The sequence below is a fragment of the Rattus norvegicus genome, chromosome 17, assembly GCF_036323735.1.
Source record: "Rattus norvegicus strain BN/NHsdMcwi chromosome 17, GRCr8, whole genome shotgun sequence".
Classification (NCBI taxonomy): Eukaryota; Metazoa; Chordata; class Mammalia; order Rodentia; family Muridae; genus Rattus; species Rattus norvegicus.
Genome location: NC_086035.1, coordinates 55,584,345 through 55,601,311, shown reverse-complemented (window position 1 = coordinate 55,601,311; position 16,967 = coordinate 55,584,345). Strand labels below are relative to the sequence as shown.

Sequence of the window (16,967 nt, the reverse complement as noted above, 5' to 3'; positions counted from 1 at the left end):
CTTGGCCCACACTTGACAGAGCATTAGAAGTGTGAAAGTAGAGTAGGAATGAAGACTATGGTAACAAATATGGTATGCCTCTCTTGGGGGCAGGTTGTACTTGGTCTTGGAGAGAGGCACATGTGGATTTAACCTTGACTTATCTTTCACAGGAGTCACTTTCTTATATGGAGAAGAGATAATGCTTAAGTTACAGAGGTGTTATGGAAACCAAATGAAAGACAAGGGTCACATGGAACACCATATCCTTTGAAGTTTCTATGATGTGCCAGTGATAATGTTAGGCATCCTATGCCAGGGTGTTGTTTGTTCAGTCTTTATAAACAGGAATGAGGAGTGAAAATAAGTGGCAGTAGCTCCATATATGTAAACTTCCTTTAGTTTGAGAATTAACAGACTTCTTATGTGCACAAACCCATGTATATGCTGTCAGTTACTAAACAGATCCCCAGAGAACTTAATTAAAACACCCTAAAATTCTGCTTAATATTTTTCATTCTTTAATATTTCTCTGAGACATATCATATTAATGATATGATTATAGCCAAATACCTATGCTAATATTTTCAAATATATTATTGTTACCTAAGGAAATACACATTATACAAAGAGATGATCTGATCATAGTTCATTTTAATAAAAATCATGGGTGAATATGAATGTAAAATATTTAAACACAAAAGCGTATTTTCATATATAACCAACATAATTGCCATCATTCCATGAGAATGCATGCTTTCAAATTTTCATCTAAAATTTCTGTAAATAGCATATTTTGAGAAATGTTCTCCAAGAAACATAGTATTTCATCTTGGTATGGAAGTGCAGTATGTGGTTAAGTCCTACATACAAGACAGGTGAAGGAACGAAATACTTTCTACAGCGATGGCAATAGTTTAAATCTATATTAATACAGGAAAGTGTGTATTATTTTTCAGTATTGTTTATGATTTTTCTGTACTCTTCAATATGTATTATACAAACTACACAAGAGCAAGAAGGGGAAGGATTTAACTGAATGCCATGGCCCAGGAAATAATATTGGTGGGAAAAGACCCCAAACTGGAAACTGTTTTAGTTGTCTTTCCATCAGACTTTGTAATGGCAGTTTACAAGCCTTCCTGGGCATGGTCTGTAAGTGGAAGCACAGCCACCCCAGTCACAGTTTACCCTATGGCATGTCTCTCCAGTAGCCTCTGAACTGGCATTGACAGCTTTCCCAAGAAACGCTTGATGATGGGACGACTCTTGGCAAACTTGTCCTTCACTTCAATTTCCAGCACATCAGTTGGCAGAGACACGAAACTGAAATGCTGCAATGAGAAACCAAATAACATTAACTGAGAGGTCATAGGGCTTGACAGCTCCAGTCCATGTGTCTCTGCCTTAGTAATGCTGTGAGACCTGTTTTTAATCAAGGAGGGATAACAATCGCATGCCCCCTTGGATAGTCAAAACCAAACAAATCTGACTCTAAAACTCAGAACATTGCAGAAAATGAAGTGCAAAGAGTTGAAAAGTAGGATAGAAAGCTATGAAATACTATTCTCTAGACTTGATGTAACCATGAAAATCATTAACTTACAACAATAGTGGTTACCTTCACCAGGCCAAAACGAGACTAGCTATATCAACAATCAGTCATGGAAGTAGGAGGGACTTGTGGGACTATGCCCTTTACTGTTGAACTTCAGCTATTGATGGATTCTGAGAGAGGGAAGGTCATTGTCTTCTGTTGTACATTCTCTTCTGGTCATACCAGGCTGCAATAGACAGCTCCTGTGGTCACAACAATGATTCTTGCTAAATCCCATGGATTAAAAAAAAATAAAATCAATAGTTTTTTATTTTATATCAAATAAATCAATATACCATAAACCAAATATCACAAGCAGATTTGTGAGAAAGAGAGGGGTTGGGCATGGATGGTAGACAGTTGGAGATGGTAGGAATTGAGAGGGTTCAATATGCATTGTACTTGTATAGAATTGTATAAAATCAAATTTCGATTAGATAAAAAAGTAGACTTAATCTTTGAGATTCAAATAAAATCAGCACAAATTAAAGAAAAAAGCACTTATCAAGGCCTCATATATTAGGAATGGGAAAGACTGATGAGAGACACTTGCCTTGGGTGGGAGGGGCAACACAGAAGGAGATTTAAAAGGGAGAGAGGAGGGATAATTAACACTAAAGATGCTTGAAAGAGACATAAAAGTATAATAATGGCACATACATCCTGATAGTAACCAACAGCCACCTAACTGAATTTAAAGCCCTCTCATTAGGAAGGAATTCATGCCTGGTACTGCAGACTTAGCTAGCCACTGGTGAGGTGTGGCAACACCACTACTCCATCCTCTGCCTCCTCCTGTTGTTTTCTTAAACCAGTATACTGTCTTACTGCATTCAATATAATGAATGAGAAAACACTGCCATAAAACTGGGCTGTAGGAAGGCCTGTAGGGTATTTTCTTAAATAGTGATGGATGTAGGAGGTCCCAGATCATTGCCAGTTGTGTTACTCCTGGACTGGTGGCCTCAGACCAAGCATGCCATGAGGAGCAAGCTAGGAAGCAGCATCCCTCTGTGGTGTCTGTTTCAGTTCCTGCTTGAGCTCCTATTCTGACTTCCTTAGTTAAAGAACTGAGACCTGAGAGTTGTGAGCTGGGAGAAACCCTTTCATCTCCAAGCAGCTTTTGATTATGGTGTTTAATCATAGCAATAGAAACCTATCCAAGACACATGTTCTACATGACTTAGAAAGTGTTTTCTAAGGTGTTTGCAGGTATGAAAAAAGGTGACTCTATACTGAGAAGGTAGGACATTCGTCTACTTATAACACTTCACAAGTGTGTGAAAGCAGAGGAATAATTTTATTTATTTTCTTAATAAGCTCTATCTTATTAAAATTTGTTTAAAAATTAGTTCTTTGAGAATTTCATAGAATATATGTTGACTATATACATCCTCCTTCCCATACTATCAGTTCTACTTTCTCCTCTAACTTTCTGTCCTCATTTTTGCAACCTATCCATTCCAATTTGTGTACCCAATGTGCTCTTGGACACGTGGCCAACTTACCATGAACTACACTCTTAAAGAAAACTGATTCTTTCTCCATGAGCTGTCACCTGAACATAGCCCCTTGGCTCAGGCTGAACTTCATTCGTACCTCCTGTCCATGCTAAAATTGAGTCTGGTTTGATCTTGCACAGTTCTTGTGCATACTATGAGTTCATACAGCTGCTTTGCATGTATGTCTGGAAGATGCTGTTGCCTTGTGTTCATCCATTGCCTCTTTCTCTTCTGCTCTTTCTGCCTCCTCTTCCACAAATCACTGAGCCCTGGTCTCAGGATGCAATGTGGAAGGACTATGTGGTGTCTGAGTATTCCACAGTCTCACTCTCTGTGCTCTGGCATCATATGAGTCTCTGTGTAAATTACCATGTACTACAAATAGAACTTCTCTGAGGAGCATTAATCTACAGGTAAATACAGGTCATTAAGATTTGGTATAGCCTGGCCCACAGATCCCTGCTCCCAAACCCCATGGGAGAGAGAGCTCACCACCCAGACAGGTGGACACTCTTGAGACTGCAGAGCGGGAGAGACCACCAATACTGCAGAGCAGGAGAGACCACCAATACTGCCCACACCTGCCCACATCCCTGGCCCAAGAGGAAACTGTATAGGGCCTCTGGGAACAGGAAGATAGGGGCACTCAAACAGCAGGTCCCCTGCAGTCCAGACACTGCCCAAATCTGAAGGGACCCGATCAACAGCTCCCTGCACCCAAATCCCATGGGAGGAGAGCTAAACCTTCAGAGGGGCAGACATGCCTGGGAAGCCAGAAGAGACTACACTCTGCCCACATTTCTGACTCCAGAGGAAAACACCTAACACCATCTGGGACCCCGGTACACGGGGGCCTGGGAAAAGGCGGGGCAGGCCCTCCGGGTTGCTGCCCTCAGAGAGAGCTCAAACGCAGCAACCTAGGAGCAACTTCATGTGGGAGCCTTATTGGATTTGGGCCTGGTTGCTTTGTCACTGTGTGGCCTTAGTCTTAGATTGTAGGATCAAAAGCCTCTTCCTGTAATTTATGGCACAAGAAGTTTACATTCACAGAATGTTGTCAGCCAGAACAAGACCCTTCTGGGTCTCCAGCAAGGTTTGACCCCTGCTGAGCCCTGCCCTTGCATGTGGAAGCTTTTTGTCCCCAACTGGGAACAGTCTGGCCAGGTACTTCTCACCTGAGTCAGAATTAGGCTGGCCTTCCTGGTTATTTCCCTAATTTATTCAGGACACATAGTCAGTCCTTTGTTACCGAAGTCTCAGCCAGGGTTCCCCACTGTGCTTGGCAGATACCTGCTAAGTGCTGTACTTGGGATATATAGTTGGTCAATAAAGAAACCAGGGGCTCTCTTCCTCTTCTGGCTTGACACAATAACCTGTGTGTGTGTGTTTCCTTCATCCCACAGGCTTTCGCCTGATTCTCGGTACCCTGTCGGTGCTGGCGCCAACAACTTCAGGCCCAGGACCACAGGTAAGATCAACTTTTCTGCTCCAAGTGACCTGCCTGGTGGACTCAGGACACACGCCCACAGGAAGAGCTAAAGACCAGTAGACAGGAAAGACTACATGCCTGAAAGCAGAACACTCTGTTCGCATAACTGGCTGAAAGAAAACAGGAAAACAGGTCTACAGCACTCCTGACACACAGGCCTATAGGAAGGTCTAGCCACTGTCAGAAATAGCAGAACAAGGTAACAACAGAGACAACCTGATGGCAAGAGGCAAGTGCAGGAACCCAAGCAACAGAAACCAAGACTTCATGGCATCATTGGGGCCCAATTCTCCCACCAAAGCAAACACATAATATCCAAACACACCAGAAAAGCAAGATCTTGATTTTAAATTACATTTGATCATGATGATGGAGAACTTCAAGAAAGACATAAAGAACTCCCTTAGAGAAACACAGGAAAACATAATTAAAAAAGTAGAAGCCTATAGAGAGGAATCACCAAAATCCCTGAAAGAATTCCAGGAAAACATAATCAAACAGGTGAAGGAATGAAAAATGGAAATAGAAAGAACACAGGGAAACAACCCTGGATATAGAAAACAAAGGAAGAGACAAGGAGTCACAGATACAAGCATCACCAACAGAATACAAGAGATAGAAGAGAGAATCTCAGGAGCAGAAGATTCCATAGAAATCATTGACACAACAGTCAAAGATAATGTAAAGCGGAAAAAGCTACTGGTCCAAAACATACAGGAAATCCAGGACTCAATGAGAAGATCGAACCTAAGGAAAATAGGTATAGAAAAGAGTAAAGACTCCCAGCCCAAAGGACCAGTAAATATCTTCAACAAAATCATAGAAGGAAACTTCCCTAACCTAAAGAAAGAGATGCCCATAAACATAAAAGAAGCCTACAAAATTCCAAATAGATTGGACCAGAAAAGAAACTCCTCCTGTCACATAATAGTCAAAACACCAAATGCGCAAAACAAAGAAAGAATATTAAAAGCAGTAAGGGAAAAAGGTCAAGTAACATATGAAGGCAGACCTATCGGAATCACACCAGACTTCTCACCAGAGACTATAAAAGCCAGAAGATCCTGGACAGATGTCATACAGACCCTAAGAGAACACAAATGCCAGCCCAGGTTACTGTATCCTGCAAAACTCTCAATTAACATAGATGGAGAAACCAAGATATTCCATGACAAAACCAAATTTACACAATATCTTTCTACAAATCCAGCACTACAAAGGATAATAAATGGTAAAGCCCAACATAAGGAGGCAAGCTGCACCCTAGAAAAAGTAAGAAACTAATCATCTTGGCAACAAAACAAAGAGAAGAGAAGCACATAAACATAATCTCACATCCAAATACGAATATAACGGGAAGCAACAATCACTATTCCTTAATATCTCTCAACATCAATGGACTCAATTCCCCAATAAAACATAGATTGGCGCACCTGGGAAATCCCGTAGTTCCCTTTCTCCTGGCTGGCAGTGCGGAGGCCGCACGATGCTTGGAGTTACTGTAAAAGACGTTAACCAGCAGGAGTTCATCAGAGTTCTGGCAGCCTTCCTCAAAAAGTCTGGGAAGCTGAAAGTCCCCGAATGGGTGGACACTGTCAAACTGGTCAAACATAAAGAGCTTGCCCCATATGATGAGAACTGGTTCTACACACGAGCTGCTTCCACAGCACAGCACCTGTACCTCTGTGGTCATGCAGGGGTTGGTTCCATGACCAAGATCTACAGAGGACGGCAGAGAAACGGTGTCAGGCCTAGCCACTTCAGCAGAGGCTCTAAGAGTGTGGCTCGCTTGGGTCCTCCAATCCCTGGAGGGGCTGAAAATGGTGGAAAAGGACCAAGATGGGGGCTGCAAGCTAACACCTCAGGGACAGAGAGACCTGCACAGGATCGCCAGACAGGTGGCAGCTGCCAACAAGAAGTATTAGAACAAAGGATGCTGGGTTAATAAATTGCCTCATTCATTAAAAAAAAGACATTAACAAACTGGATGTGCAAAGAGGACCCTGCCTTCTGCTGCCTACAAGAAACACACCTCAGAGACAAAGGCAGACACTACTTCAGAGTGAAAGGCTGGAAAACAGCTTTCCAAGCAAATGGTCTGCAGAAGCAAGTTGGAGTAGCCATTCTAATATCGAATAAAATCAATTTTCAACCAAAAGTCATCCAAAAAGATAAGAAAGGACACTTCATATTCATCAAAGGAAAAATCCACCAAGATGAACTCTCAATCCTAAATATCTATGCTCTAAATAAGGGCACCTATATACATAAAAAAACCTTACTAAAGCTCAAAACATACATTGCACCTCAAACAATAATAGTAGGAGATTTTAACACCCCACTTTCATCAATGGACAGGTCATGGAAACAGAAATTAAACAGAGACGTAGACAGACTAAGAGAAGTCATGAACCAAATGGACTTAACAGATATTTATAGAACATTCTATCCTAAAACAAAAGGATATACCTTCTTCTACCACCTCATGGTACCTTCTCCAAAACTGACCATATAAGCAGTCATAAAACAGGCCTCAATAGATACAGAAAGATAGAAATAATCCCATGCGTCCTATCAGACCACCACGGGTTAAAGCTGGTCTTCAACAACAATAAGGGAAGAATGCCCAAATATACATGGAAGTTGAACAATGCTTTACTCAATGATAACCTGGTCAAGGAAGAAATAAAGAAAGAAATTAAAGACTTCTTAGAATTTAATGAAAATGAAGGTACAACATACCCAAACTTATGGGACACAATGAAAGCTGTGCTAAGAGGAAAACTCATAGCGCTGAGTGCCTGCAGAAAGAAACAGGAAAGAGCCTGTCAGGGGCTTGACAGCACACCTAAAAGCTCTAGAACAAAAAGAAGCAAATACACCCAGGAGGAGTAGAAGGCAGGAAATAATCAAACTCAGAGCCGAAATCAACCAAGTAGAAACAAAAAGAACCATAGAAAGAATCAACAGAACCAAAAGTTGGTTCTTTGAGAAAATCAACAAGATAGATAAACCCTTAGCCAGACTAATGAGAGGACACAGAGAGTGTGTCCAAATTAACAAAATCAGAAATGAAAAGGGAGACATAACAACAGAATCAGAGGAAATTAAAAAATCATCAGATCCTACTACAAAGGCCTATATTCAACAAAAGTTGAAAATCTGGAGGAAATGGACAATTTCCTAGACAGATACCAGGTACCGAAGGTAAATCATTAACAGATAAACCATGTAAACAGTCCCGTAACTCCTAAAGAAATAGAAGCAGTCATTAAAGGTCTCCCAACCAAAAAGAGCCCAGGTCCAGATGGGTTCAGTGCAGAATTCTATCAGACCTTCATAGAAGACCTCATACCAATACTATCCAAACTATTCCACAAAATTGAAACAGATGGAGCACTACTGAATTCCTTCTATAAAGACACAATTACTCTTATACTTAAACCACACAAAGACCCAATAAGGAAAGAGAACTTCAGACCAATTTCCCTTATGAATATCGACGCAAAAATACTCAATAAAATTCTGGCAAACCGAATCCAAGAGCACATCAAAACAATCGTCCATCATGATTAAGTAGGCTTCATCCCAGGCATGCAGGGATGGTTTAATATACAGAAAACCATCAACGTAATCCACTATATAAACAAACTGAAAGATAAAAACCACATGATCATTTCATTAGATGCTGAGAAAGCATTTGACAAAATTCAACACCCCTTCATGATAGAAGTCCTGGAAAGAATAGGATTTTAAGGAATTGGTTCTCTGAGAAAATCACCAAAATTAATAGTCCCATAGGCAAATTAACTAAAAGAGAGAAGTTCCAAATTAAATAAAATTAGAAATGAAAAGGGTATAGCATAACAGAAATGAAGAAAAATCAGAGACTTTTCTGGACATACATTAAAAATTTGTACTTAACAAAACTGGAAAACCTAAAGGAAATGGCTATATTTTGGATAAAAATGAGCTACTTAAATCAAGATCAGTTAGGCAATTTAAACAGACCCATAAACTCTAGACAAGTAGAGGCAGTAATTAAAATCTCCCTTAAATTACAGGACTCTCTGGATTCAGTACATAATCTATTCAGACTTTCAAAGAAGAATTAACAGCAATACTCCTCAAAGAAAAATCCCACAAAATAAAAACTGAAGAAACATTTTACTATTATTTTAGAAAGACACTATTATCCTGAAACAAAAACCACAAAAAGATCCTATTAAATACATACATACATACATAAATAAAGTATAGACCAAAATTCCTTGTGAACATAGATTCAAAAATTCAATAAAATACTTGCGAACTGAATCCAAGAGGACAACAAAAAGATTACCCACCATGATCATGTTGGCTTCATCCCAGAAATGCAGGGATGGTTCAAAATTTATAAACCAATAAATATAATCCACTACACAAACGGTCTGAAAGATAAAAACCACATGGTCATCTCAGTAAATGAAGAAAAGGTCTTCATCAAAGTCCCTTCATTCCATAAGTTATGGAGGGCATACATATACAAAAGACATGCCTCAACATAATAAAACCAATTTACAGCAAGCCCACAGACAACAGCAGCCTAAACCGAAAAGAAATAAAAATTATTTTCATTCAAATCAATAACAAGTCAGGGGTGTCTACTCTCTCCATACCTATTCAATATAGTGCTTGAAGTCTTAGCTAGAGCAATGAGATAGCAGAAGGAGATATAATAAGAAGGAATGAGGCCAAAGTATCTTTATTTGTAGATGATATGATGGTATACAAAAGTAACCCTAAAAACTCCACCAAGAAATGTCTATACCTAATAAACACCTTCATCAAAATAGCATGATACAAAAATTAACTTACAAAAATTAATTGTTTTCTTATATGAGAGAGAAATTAGAAAAATATTATTTTTCACAATAGGCTAAAAAAAAACCTTGGGTTAACTCTAACCAAGCAAGTGAAAGACTTGTGTTATAAAAACATTAAAGCACTGAGGAAAGAAACTGAAGAAGCACCAGAGGATGAAAGATCTCCCATGCTCATGGATTGGTATGATTTTTATTGTGAAAATGGCCATTCCACCAAAAGCAATATATAGATTTGGCACAATCCCCATAAAATTTTTAACAAAATTCTCCATAGAAATTGAAAAATAATCTTCAAATTCATATGGAAACATTAAAAATCTAGGATAGCTAAAACAATCCTGAATAATAGAAGAACTGCTGGCGACATCACCACTCCAGATTTCAATCACACTACAAATGTATAGGAATGGAATTGTCATGAAAGCCAACACTTTGATGGAATCGAACTGAAGACCCAGACATAAGTTCACACATCAATGAACAGTTGATTTTAAACAAAGAAGCCAAAAGCACACACTAGAGAAGAGATAGCATCTTCAACCAATTGTGCTTATCAAACTGGATGACTGCAGGTAGAAGAATGAAAATAGACCCACCCTGCACAAATCTCCAAATGGAGCAAGGGCCTCAAACTAAGAGAGAGAAAGCCTGGGAATGAGCTTGACTCATCGGCAGAGGAACTTTTGAGCATGACCCTGATTGCTCAGGCACTAAGACCAACAATTAATACATGAACCGTATGGGAGCTGAAAAACTCCTTCATAATGAAGGACACCATCATTCAGGCAAAGTGGCAGGCTAAAGAATGAAACTAGTCTTCCAATTATTCATCTGTGAGAGATACATTTTTTTAATCTATAATATATAAGAACTTCAAGAAAATAATGAATTCAACTAAAAATGGGGTATAGAAATAAACAGATTTCAAAAGATGCAACACAAATGGCTGGGAAACAAGGAAAATTTCAACATCCTTAACCATCAGGGAAAATGCAAACTAAAACTACTCTGAGATTTCATCTTACTGTACTCAGAATGACCAAGATCAATGAAACAAGTGGCAGCACATGTGGGAGAGAATGCTTAGAAATGGGAAGATTTACTCATTGCTGGCGGAAGTATAAACTGGTAAAGCTACTCTGGAAATCAATGTGGTTCCTCAGGGAGCTGGGGCTCAATGTACCTCAAGAGCCAGTGATACCTCCCTTGGGCATATATCTAAACGGCTCATATCTAAAGGACTCTAGATTTTACTGGAGAGATACTTGCTTATTTCTGTTTACTGTTGGACTGCTCATAATAGCCAAGAAATTGGAAACAACCTAGTGTATTAGCTGATGAACAGATAATGAAAATGTGGTATATCTACTAAGAAAAATGAAATTACGAAATTTAGAGGTATATGGATGAAGCTAGGAAAAAAATCATTCTGAATGAGGTAACCTAGGCCCCCCAAAGGCAAATATGTTTTCCCTTATATGTAGGTGTTAGCTTTTAAGCCTTTAGTATGCATGCCATAATTTAACTAACCACAGAGGTTAGAGGTTAGTAAGGGACTAAAGGGTAAGAGAAGATCTCCCAAGGGAGGGAACATAGAGTTTATTAGTTATGTAGAGACAAAAACTGGAATATGATGATAAAGAGGGAAGAGATGAACAAGGAGGAGGGAAAATGGGGATGGACAAATAACACTAAAGGCCATATGAAAAATCACATGAAAATCACATCATATATATATATATATGTATATATATATATGAAACAAGCTATTATAGTAATATATCTATTACTGTATAAATATATATATTTGAAATTACCAAATTATAGGGAAGACAATTCCCAATCTAGACAGTTTATGCCACCATGTAAACCCTCCAGTGCCATCACTTAAAAATCACTTGTTTTATTGATTTTGGCAATTCTTATGGAATTCTCCGGGGTCTTATGGAATCACCCAAACATCACAAGCCATTTTATAAGGTTATGTTTACAAAGTTTGTAAAACCTGATGGTAAGGCCCTATTGCTGAAAACAATACTTATGTCATCAAACATTGAGAATTGAACTGGTCTCTAACTAGAAGCTTCACTCCTACTGACCAGCAACTTCTATTACTTGTAACTTCATGGTACTATAAGTTACTCTACAGACTACTAGAGGGGCAAAGTAATCATAATCAGATACAATCCCTGGTACACGTAAAAATGACCTTACTGAGATATACTGGCAATAGAGGCACAAATGTTATAGAAGTAATCAACCACTTTCTGATCAGATTCAAGATCCACTCCATGAGGTAGAACCCATTCCAAGAACATGAAGCTAAATAGGTCACAGGGAAAACCTGCGACTAGTCTTTTGCTTTAGGACCATAACAATAAAATGACTCCTAATGACTCCTGCTATAACCATAGATCAGTGCCTTGCTCAACTCGTATTAGAGGAGATTTTCATAGACCACAACTGGATGATGTACAGAGAATGAGAGACTTTGAAGCACTCAGTCATAAATGGGATGCTTTCATCAAAGTCCCTTCCTCAAGGCTGTGGGATCTACGCAGAATAGGAGGTTCAAAGATTGTAAAAACCAGAAGAGTCAAATGACTCCGAGGAAATAAGTCTTCTAGACACAACAGTACTGATCCACATACGAATTCAGAATGATTCAGATTATATATATATATATATATTTTTTTTTCTGTCCCAGGCCACCCGACCTGCTTATGCCTTTCTTTGCCCGAGCTAGGTGTTTTCCACTTCATGGGCCCTTGTTTCCAAGTAACATATATGGGGGTTACCACCAGCCAAGAATACTGGAGATTTCCTGCTAGCTTGCTTCTGCACAAGAATGAGTTTCACTCTATTATTAGTTAGAAACTTCAGGAAATTGTGACTTATTGTAGGTAAGAAGTTTTTAGGAAATCAAAACTTATGCTATTGGTTTCTGATGTGGGGGAGATTGGGGCTAATTAGTAGAAGGAAAACATGACCAAATAAATGGAAAATATTAAATAAAAATTAGGTATGCATACTTAGCAACCAAAAAATTGGGAAATAAAACCACATTAATATTATTCTAGTCAAAGTAACAACTACTGGGATTCCAGATAACCACAGAGGCTGGCATGCCTATGGGAGTGCAGTATTCTTGCATGCTGTTGTGTTGTGTGAACTAGTGCAGCCAATTTGGAAATCAGTTACTTGAAAAACTAGAAATAGAACTAACACAGGACCAAGATCTTTGGTATACATTCAAAGGACATTATATCCCATTATTATATACGTGCATATCCATGTTCATTGCTGCTCTACACACAATATCCAGGAAATGGATGATGTCTGTCAACTGATAAATGGATAAGGGAAATATGACACACATGCTCAGTGAAATATTAGTTGTAAAGAATAGTGAAACCACGAATATTTCAGGTAACAGAATAGAACTGTTTGAGTGAGGTAACATATGGTTCCTAGTTTTAAATATCGTTACATATTTAATTTGGCTTTTAAAAGTAGAAGCCAGGAAACTAGAAAGTGTTGTTGTTTTGTATGGGAAAGGGAACAATAGACTATAGAAAATATGTAACTAGAGATGTGGAATACAGTAGACAGAAAGGCTTACACAGGGTATGCAAACATGTATATAAGGCAGTTGTATGGGAGTATGGGTGCTGGCATAAACACACACATGTACACACATATGATCAATTAATATTAGCTGCTATTAAAGTCTCAGGATCTTCAGCAACAAAAATGCTTGTGCTCATGTAGTGTAGGGAGCGGCTAAAGATGGCGCCGACATCCGGTGGTCGTTTGTGGTAAACACCTACAGCGCATGTGTTGGCAGACCCTCAGCACCTACAAGGCCAGGGTGATATTCATGCTAAATAGGTATTTCATGCTCCACCAATCCCCAGTGGACAAATTTACAGCCACAGCCTGTCTTGTATTTAAGGCGAGTGCCTTTGTTCCCCGGGGTCCCCGTACTATCAATTAGGTGTTCCTACAATAAAGGCTGATTGAGAAGGATCCAACGGTGTTGCGTCTTCCTTGCCGGTCGAGGTGGGCGCGACAATGTAGCAACGGGGAAAGAGAAATAGGCCATGAAACTGAAAGAGACCAAGGTAAGTATAGGAGAAATTTTGGAGTGACTAAATAAACTATTTTAATCTAAAAAAATTAAAAATTAAAAAAATTAATTTCACATATTGATAGAGCTGGGATCAGTCATTCTTTGTGAGGTCATACAGACTCATCAGATGTGTTCTTCATTTGGACTATCCCTAGAGATCAGGGAATTGGTAATAGGAAATGGGGGGGATTTCAAGGGAAAGAAGATCAAACCCAATAGTATAAAGCATCGAGTAGAATCATGGAACAAGAAGAGTTAAATTGGATTGGAGGAGAGGAATATGGGGTAGAGGAAGGGATATGGGGACAAATAATAACCTTGAAGGCCTTTCAAACAAGTCATATGAAAACATACTAATGTAGATGCTTACCCTTGAACTATACATACATATGTAAGTACATATACAGATATATGAACTATATATATGCACACATGCACATTAAACATATATTATACATATACATATATACACACATATATACGAATATATACACACATACATATATGTACATATGTACATACATAATACATACATACATACATACATAGTTAAAAGGCAGTTACAACACAACACTCCACTAACAAACTAAAATCCCAATGCTAGGCAGAGTTAAACTCTTTTGGCCAGTGAGGTCCTGGACATGTCCAGGCTTTACAGTTATTGGCAATGTTATTGGTTACCTTACAGAAGTGGAGGGTAAGATACAATTGCTGAACGCCATATGCTTAACAGATCATGGAGAAATCAAGCTGGTATTGGTCTGAAAGGGTCATCCCTACTGGCTAGCTTCCATAGTTCTGTGTGATATGCACACAACCAGACATGAAACGTAGTCATCAACCTCACCCAGCTGAACCACTTGGGCTAAATAATGACTGGACTGGCAAGACACACTCACTGGAGCAAAGTGACATGAAAACGATGGGAGCAGCCAACAACTTTCTGATTGGATTTTCATCCCATTCCACAAGATGAAACTCATTCCTGGCACCATTATCAGAACAAGAAGCTGTGGCTAGACAGGCAAGTTACATCGCCTAGTGAAGAACCTGCTGCTATTTTTCTGCTGAGTTGGTAGAGTATTGTATAGAATTATATCAAATCGTAATGCCCTGTGTTTACCTGTAGATTAATGCTCCTCAGAGAAGTTCTATTTGTAGTGCATGGTGATTTACACAGAGACCCACATGATGCCAGAGCACAGAGAGGGAGACTGTGGAATGCTCAGCCCTCACATAGTCCTTCCACATTGCATCCTGAGCCCAGGGCTCAGGGATTTGTGGAAGAGGAGGCAGAAAGAGCAGAAGAGAAAGAGGCAATGGGTGAACACAAGGCAACAGCATCTTCCAGACATACATGCAAAGCGGCTATGTGTATGAACTCACAGTATACACAAGAACTGTGCAAGATCAAACCAGACCCAATTCTAGTGTGGACAGGGAGGTTCAGCCTGAGCTAAGGGGCTATGTTCAGGTAATAGAGGCTGGGAGAGGATGAGTTTGAGGTGTGTGTTATCAGGGAACAGAAAGGGACAATGCTTCATTTAAAGGCAGTCATAGAGTGTCCTTGGATGACTTTTTGAAGATGTATTGCATATGATCAAATCATACCTTGCAAGAAGTCAGGCTCTTTCTGAAAACTGGCATCATGAACTACAGTTAATGGCTGACTTCTGAGATAGGACAAACTAGTTTTCCCTATTAAACCCCTACTTAAACACCACCAAGCAGTTGGCATTCAAACTGTAAACACACAAACAAACTTAAATAAATGTGGCTGATTATATTTATATTTATTCACACATGTGTAACAATAATAAAAGAAAAAGGACATAAATGCAAGAGGGTGTAAGAGGAAGCAAGCCAGGGGAAGCAAGCCAGGAAGTCACATCCCTCCATGACCTCTCTGCATCGGCTCCTGCTTCCTGACCTGCTTGAGTTCCAGTCCTGACTTCCTTTGGTGATGGACAGCAATGTGGCAGTGTAAGCTGAATCAACCCTTTCCTCCCCAACTTGCTTCTTGGTCATGATGCTTGTGCAGGAATAAAAACTCTGACTAAGACAGGGAGGTTAGAAGGAAGAAAGAGATGAAGAAATTGTGTAGTTATCTTTACCTGTATCTTTTCATTTGTTTCATTTTACTTCATTTTTTAAACTTAACCCAGAAGGTAATTACACAAAAACCTAATACAAACAAAAGAAAACATGCAGAAAAGCAGTTTGATGTTTCTGACGGGAAAACCAAAGCAAAACAAAAATACAGTGAATGATTCCACACGCTCATATGGAAGAAAAGTGACGATAAAATCATACAAGCCACTAATTACACTAAAACCCTTGAGGACAATTCTTACCTCTGTGCTATGGGGACCATTGCCTACAGTGACTAAGAAAACATTGGAGTGTAACAATGGAGGAAACAAGACAGAGAGAGAAAGGTTTTATAGTTTTAACATGTAACACTCCTTACAGGTTCATGAGTTTGAATACTTCATCGTTATCTTCACCCAGTGGCTTTGTTTTGGGAAGTTGTGGAAACTTCTGCACATGGGACTTCAGAGGCAGAGGCAAAGCCATCAGCGTTGAGCTAGAGTGTGAAAACTGGCCATGTTTAGCACACGATCTTGGCTTCCTAACCCTTAGAGATGTAATGAGCTGTGTGCACAAACCCTTAGTCTTTGCCCCCTGCTTCTCCTTTCAAGGGTAAGGCCCCTCCTTTCAAGGCTCAGTATTCCTAGTGAAAAAGCCAGAAGTGGCGGATAACTGTGAGGAAACAGTGTCTGCTGGACACCAAATGGAAGTTGCACGTGTCAACTCACAGCAGTTATGACAGCATGCATGAAATCTATTCAAGCTCAAGCTAGACTGAACTTTATCATGGAGAAGGGGGCAGGTACAAAGTCCCACCCTTAGTCCAGATAGCTGCTGGAAAAGAGAGAATCCATTTTCTTAAGAGTAGAGTCAACAACGCTCCAGAGGTAGATAGCACATCTGTCTTTCAGGGTTCCTATTCCTGCACAAGCATCATGACCAAGAAGCAAGTTGGGGAGGAAAGGGTTTATTCAGCTTACACATCCATGATGTCCATCACCAAAGGAAGTCAGGACTGGAACTTAAGCAGGTAAGGAAGCAGGAGCTGATGCAGAGGCCATGGAGGAATGTTACTTACTGGCTTGCTTCCTCTGGCTTGTTCAGCTTGCTTTCTTATAAAACTCAGGACCACCATCCCGGGATGGCACTACCCACAATGGGCTGGGTCCCCTCCCCTTGATCATCACTAGTTGAGAAAATGCCTTACAGCTGGGTCTCATGGAGGCATTTCCTCAACTGAGACTCCTTCTCTGTGATAACTCCAGTTCGTGTCAAGTTGACACACAAAACCAGCCAGTACAACACCTAAGTC

At 39.6% G+C, this 16,967-nt stretch overlaps 1 protein-coding gene and 1 pseudogene across 8 annotated transcripts in view; one reads left to right on the top strand and one right to left on the bottom strand.

Annotated features, from left to right (window-relative positions):
* Nucleotides 1-16,967, bottom strand: part of Hecw1 (HECT, C2 and WW domain containing E3 ubiquitin protein ligase 1) — a 413,125-nt gene that overhangs the window by 178,717 nt on the left and 217,441 nt on the right. For all 8 annotated transcript variants that reach the window (XM_017600485.3, XM_017600489.3, XM_017600487.3 and 5 more), the window contains one exon: nt 1,171-1,313. In XM_017600485.3, the coding sequence (XP_017455974.1) occupies nt 1,171-1,313 (143 nt within the window). The remainder of the gene's footprint in view (nt 1-1,170; nt 1,314-16,967) is intronic.
* LOC108348567 (40S ribosomal protein S19 pseudogene) lies at nt 6,009-6,503 on the top strand (annotated as a pseudogene).